Below are 6000 nucleotides of genomic sequence, written 5' to 3' on the forward strand. Positions count from 1 at the left end.
AATGGCAGTTTTGATTGCAAGCGATTGTGCAAAACCCCCATCTACAGTAGGCTGAACATATAGGGTTGAAGTTGGAACCTGACATCATGCTAAGACCTGAGGGTCATCTGCCATCATGCTTCACTTCCTACAGTAAATCTGATCTATGCTACAATTTCCTCCATCCTCAAACGTGCTCATTTGTGGTTTCAAGAGCAGTTATTTTCTGTTACAGATACATTGTACCGTACAATGGGACCTTTTGTCATTAGTAATAACCCGTTCTCTGTGTCTGATTGTGTTGTTGCAGGGACGCCAGGAGAGAAGGGCGAGAGAGGATCCCCTGGAACAGGACAGAGAGGACAGAGAGGACTCAGTGGTCCGCCTGGTAAGACCTCGGACATCACTTCTCAAGTACAATAACCTATTGCACAACTATGCCTCTTCCAAGGTCCCCCCCCCCCCCATCTCACTAGAAGACATGGACCATTAATGCAAGGCCCTGACTCTGTAATTCAGCTCATGTACCTTAACAACGAGGCATGGAACATAAGAATATTCACACATATTTACTCTAAACGGTCATTTTCAACAGCTGGAGACAATATGTTTCCATTCATTAGTTCCTGATCTACAGTTCGAACCTAGTTTCACCATGGCAGCCATTTGTTCTACATCCTTTACTTGGACCTCTCTTTGTGACCTTTAGAACTCCTCCCAGTGCGATCTAAATGACAGACCTGAGGGGCAGGCCAAGATTTGCCTAGCTGTGTCTCAAGAACCTTCGTTTGGGCTGCTGTGCTTCATAAATTCTTAGTGAACAATCAAATGTATTTCCAGCAAAACACTTCTCCTTTCTAGAGATAATGTATGTTTCTTCTTCATGGGATCGGTCCGTGTTCACACGTTTTCCACGGGAATTAAAGTTCCTCTTGATCAACATACCACAAGTCTGACGATGCAAGATCGACATACAGTAATATACATCAAATGACTGAGGGCCTGGGTCTATTTCTGAATGAAGGATTTAACATGTGCTGATGCATTATAGCTGCTATTTTCTATAATCAAAACAATCTTACTCCTACCTCTAATCATTCACCAGTGATCCCAAACCCATTCTAGAAATGGCTGAGGATTAGTCTCTAATAGCCGTCTTATTCAATGTTGATATTATTCTGTCTTCATAGAAGCCCCTTTAACATAGCATTCCCCTTTAATTGAAATTCAGCATGTGAAGGGCCTGAGTCCCCAGAAGCTTTCCTATCACGGGCTAGTGGAGATATCAGGCCAGTCATTGATGTCTACTTTTCCCCTTCAGTCAAACACTGCCAAGTCTGTTTCTGTGAATGAAGTGAGACAACCTAGCAGCAGAGGGAGGAAGGTAGCTAGCAATGATTACTCATTGTTGAGTATGGAGAATCAGATTTTTGTACAATGAGCATTGCTTTGGTGGCTCCTTCATTGACAACACATGTGCTCACTTAAGAGAGCGAGAGAGAGTGGGGGGAAATTCCATCCTTGGTTTGTACTGTCTAGACAGACTGGGGCAGGGGGTAACTCCACAGTCTGACTGGCTTGCTTTTTTCAGACTTTTAATTGAGCTGTCTAAATATCTAAATTACAGTGGTAGAAACCAACCCCCCCCCACTTCCAGTTGCGATTTAAGGGTAATGTCAGTGGGGTTTCGCTCTGAGTCTGAGTATTTGTTATTTAATTCCCATACCCTACCTTCCTTTATCTAATCCCAGGGCCACCAGGTGAGGCTCGGACTGGCCCCACAGGTGCTACGGGCTCTGCTGGGCCTCGTGGCCCTCCTGGTCGCCAGGGAACCCCAGGAGTGAGGGGACCACCCGGGCCCCCTGGCTACTGTGACTCCTCCCAGTGTGTTGGCATTCCTTACAATGGACAAGGCTACCCAGGTATGTCCACGACTGACTGAATCTCTATCTGCATGGCAGGATAGCTGAATACATAGTGAATGTACGAATGTAACGTATGCACACAAATGTATATACAACTTACAGAGATACTGTACTCAACAGCCAACTTTCTGCTCTGGTTCAATGTATGGAGACCATGGGTTTCAAGGGTTTTTAACAAAAGTGCAATGTTGATATTCAGTATAAGTACCCAGTTCCTTTTGATCCAACAAATTTTATGCAAATGGAACAGTGGATGTATCTTAGTGCCCACGACAGGCTTTTCACAACATTATAAACCCTTTACTTCCAAGGTTTCAATATGTTTGTCATAGAGTTCATTTTCATAATAGCATGTAAAACAAATATAAATGGCAAATAACTTTCTCCAACAGAGAGATCTAACCCCCTGTTTGAACTGTTTCCAGGTCGGTCCTAGTAAACTTTCTAAGCCGCCTTACACTTTGAAGTCCTGTTTCTGAGATGTTAGCTCACTGGCTAATGACCCCGTAAGGATAACCATCGTGGACATAACGAATGAGCAACATTAAAACCCCAAAAACGAGAAAGAAAGGAGTGGACTGGCACTAACACCACTTCACAACTTCTATCAGACAAGCTGCAGAGATGGCAACCCTACTGGCTTGTTTGCATCTTGAGCAAAAACCCCAGCAAACCGAGAGAGAGAGAGAGAGCTTCTCTGCGCAGGAAGGAGCATGTAAAAAAACCACTTAAAAAAAAAAAAAACTACTCATAAATTGGATCTCATAACAAAAGAAAAACAGTGTTAACATGGAGACGTGATATCTGTAAATAAACTAATTGTGCCTTGTAAATTATGTTTGAACCACACAATCCACTAAAATCAGTTGGCATCTGTATTGAGCTCGTGCCTTATAACCCCGCTTCCTACTGACGTACTTCCTGCATAACCCTCTGTTTTATTATGATCCCTGAGTGATTTACACAGCTTGTACTCCCATCCAAACTGAAGCATGTGCCATTTGTACATTTAATAATGATGTTCTTTGTATGTTTGCCTAATCTATGCTAAATGGGATTTTCTAGACATTTTCTTCATTTAAAACAAAAAACATATATATATATATATATATATATATATACATCATATTAGTTCCTTTGCTGTAGAACATGTGTTTTCTAATACCTCAGTGTGTTTTAGGACTAGCAAAGGGATATAGGCAAGAGCTAGACACTAGTGGCAGTGTCGTCTTAGTGTTTTGATGCAAATTCCATCCCAGATTTATAACTCTTTATTTGGGGTATGTGTTCAATATGGCTGATAGTTGTCAATAACATTAAGTGCTAGAGTGCATGGAATCACTAACATTCTTAGAAACAGAGAATTTAACAGATAAATAACAGTTCTTAGGTTCCAGTTCTTCGGTCCATATTTAGGAGATAGTCAAAATGTTTCGGTTGTACATTGTGCATATCAAGTCTCAGACTACCAACTAAAGTCCTGTTTGATTGGCCAAACAAATATTTCTAGCCAACGGCTACGAGCTCGATCCTGAAACCTACGTAGTCCCTATACTCGAGGAAGAATCGGAAGACGGATCTGAGGCTATGCAGTCGCCTGGTTACTCACGAAACCAGAGAGGAAAGAGGTCACTATCAAGAGATGATGCAGAGAGGATATCACAATAAACAAAAACAAAACAAAGAATTGTTATCTTGAATTGATCTACGTTTTTACATGAGCGAGTATCAGTGAAACTCAGATAATAAAATCTATGGGTTTGATACCCCTAGCTTTATTGTGCATATCTTTACGCATAAACAAGCTAAGTTTAGGAAGATTAAGTGAAAAATATAAAGAATCTAGACATTATTTCATTACAAATCTGTGTGCTTGCTAACTGTTCCCTTAAGTGTCTCTGCTTGTAATATAACTGCATTAAGTGTTTATTAGAGTCCAATGTTTAATGCAATAATCATGTCAAAGTCAGCAAATACATTGGGGGAAGTATACAGTGGCAAGAAAAAGTATGTGAACCCATTGGAATTAACTGGATTTCTACATAAATTGGTCATCAAATGTGATCTGATCTTCATCTAAGTCACAACAATAGACAAACACAGTTGACTTAAACTAATAACACACAAACAACTATACGCTTTCATGTCTTTATTGAACACACCATATAAACATTCACAGTGCAGGGTGGAAAAGGATGTGAACCCTTGGATTTAATAACAGGTTGACCCTCCTTTGGCAGCAATAACCTCAACCAAAGTTTGCGGATCAGACCTGCACAACGGTCAGGAGGAATTTTGGACCATTCCTCTTTACAAAACAGTTTCAGATCAGCAATATTCTTGGGATGTCTGGTGTGAACTGTTCTTTTGAGGTCATGCCACAGCATCTCAATTGGGTTGAGGTCAGGACTCTGACTGAGCCACTCCAGAAGGCATATTTTCTTCTGTTGTTGCCCTTCTGTTGTTGATTTACTTCTGTGTTTTGGGTTGTTGTCCTGTTGCATCACCCAACTTCTGTTGATGTTCAATTTGTGAACATTCTCCTGAAAAATGTCTTGATAAACCTGGGAATTCATTTTTCTGTTGATGATAGCAAGCTGTCCCAAACTATGACACTCCCTCCACCATACTTTACAGTTGGGATGAGGTTTTGATGCTGGTGTGCTGTGCCTTTTTTCTCCACACATAGTGTTTTGTGTTCCTTCCAAACAACTCAACTTTAGTTTCATCTGTCCACAGAATATTTTGCCAGTAGCGCTGTGGAACATCCAGATGCTCTTTTGAGAACTTCAGACGTGCAGCAATGTTTTTTTTGGACAGCAGTGGCTTCTTCCGTGGTGTCCTCCCATGAACACCATTCTTGTTTAGTGTTAATGTATGGTATACTCGTCAACAGAGATGTTAGCATGTTCCAGGGATTTATTTAAGTCTAGCTGACTCTAAGATTCTTCTTAACCTCATTGAGCATTCTGTGCTGTGCTCTAGCAGTCATCTTTGCAGGACAGCCACTCCTAGGGAGAGTAGTAACAGTGCTGAACTTTCTACATTTATAGACAATTTGTCGTACCGTGGACTGATGGACATCAATGCTTTTAGAGATACTTGTGTAACCCTTTCCAGCTTTATGCAAGTCAACAATTCTTAATCTTGGGTCTTCTGAGATCTCTTTTGTTCGAGGCATGGTTCACATCAGGCAATGCTTTTTGTGAACAGCAAACCAAAATTCTGTGAGTGTTTTTTTTAGGGCAGGGCAGCTCTAACCAACATCTCCAATCTTGTCTTGATGATTGTACTCCAGGTTAGCTGACTCCTGACTCCAATTAGCTTTTGGAAGTGGTTAGCTTAGGGGTTCACATACTTTTTCCAACCTACACTGTGAGCGTTTAAATTATGTATTCAATATAGACAAGAAAAATACAGTAATTTGTCTGTTATTAGCAGACTGTTTGTTTAAGCAGACTGTTTGTCTGTTGCTGGGACTTAGATGAAGATCAGATCAAATTTTTGGACCAATTTATGCAGAAATCCAGATAATTCCAAAGGGTTCACATACTTTTTCTTGCCACTGTATGTATGTTTCTGTACTCATCCACATTACCCCTGTCCCTCACAATTCATTGTACATTTCACAATGTCAAGCGGTCTGTTCTATTGAAATCATATAGTTTGCCACCCTCCTCATCAGAAAGAGGGTTACTGGTTCCAGCTCCATTAAGGTTCTCAACGACTGGTAAATCCGGCTTTCAATTAGTTACTTTAGACCGAATGTGTGTCTGTTTTATAATACCAACTCACAGCTGATTTTTTTTACCGAAGGTGGAATTGCATGTCTGTGTTGTATATTTAGTAAAGAAAAAAAAAGAAAAAAAAGATATAGTTGTTTTGTATCAGTACCAAATGCAGTTGGAATTTGTTTGCAAGACTATGGACATAGAATTGCTTTTCTCATGTTTTAACTGCACGTTGTGAACTCCACAGCCTTATTTTCTTATTTATTTCTGAAACAGAAGAGGCATTTTTCAATAAAACTACTGAAAATGTATATTTTGTTTCAGTCTCATGTCTGTGGTGTGCACTGTAGCTGCAAACATTAGAT

General features: G+C 40.4%; 1 protein-coding gene across 1 annotated transcript in view; it reads left to right on the top strand.

Moving 5' to 3' along the window:
• The window catches only part of LOC139383512 (collagen alpha-1(XII) chain-like), a 71937-nt gene extending 66163 nt beyond the window's left edge, over positions 1 to 5774 (top strand). Inside the window, exons 64-66 of the mRNA XM_071128077.1 lie at positions 290 to 367; positions 1731 to 1901; positions 2330 to 5774. Coding sequence (XP_070984178.1) covers positions 290 to 367; positions 1731 to 1901; positions 2330 to 2340 — 260 coding nt within the window. The 3' untranslated portion in view covers positions 2341 to 5774. The remainder of the gene's footprint in view (positions 1 to 289; positions 368 to 1730; positions 1902 to 2329) is intronic.
• Positions 5775 to 6000: the final 226 nt, after the last annotated feature.

Source organism: Oncorhynchus clarkii, chromosome 25, assembly GCF_045791955.1.
Source record: "Oncorhynchus clarkii lewisi isolate Uvic-CL-2024 chromosome 25, UVic_Ocla_1.0, whole genome shotgun sequence".
Classification (NCBI taxonomy): Eukaryota; Metazoa; Chordata; class Actinopteri; order Salmoniformes; family Salmonidae; genus Oncorhynchus; species Oncorhynchus clarkii.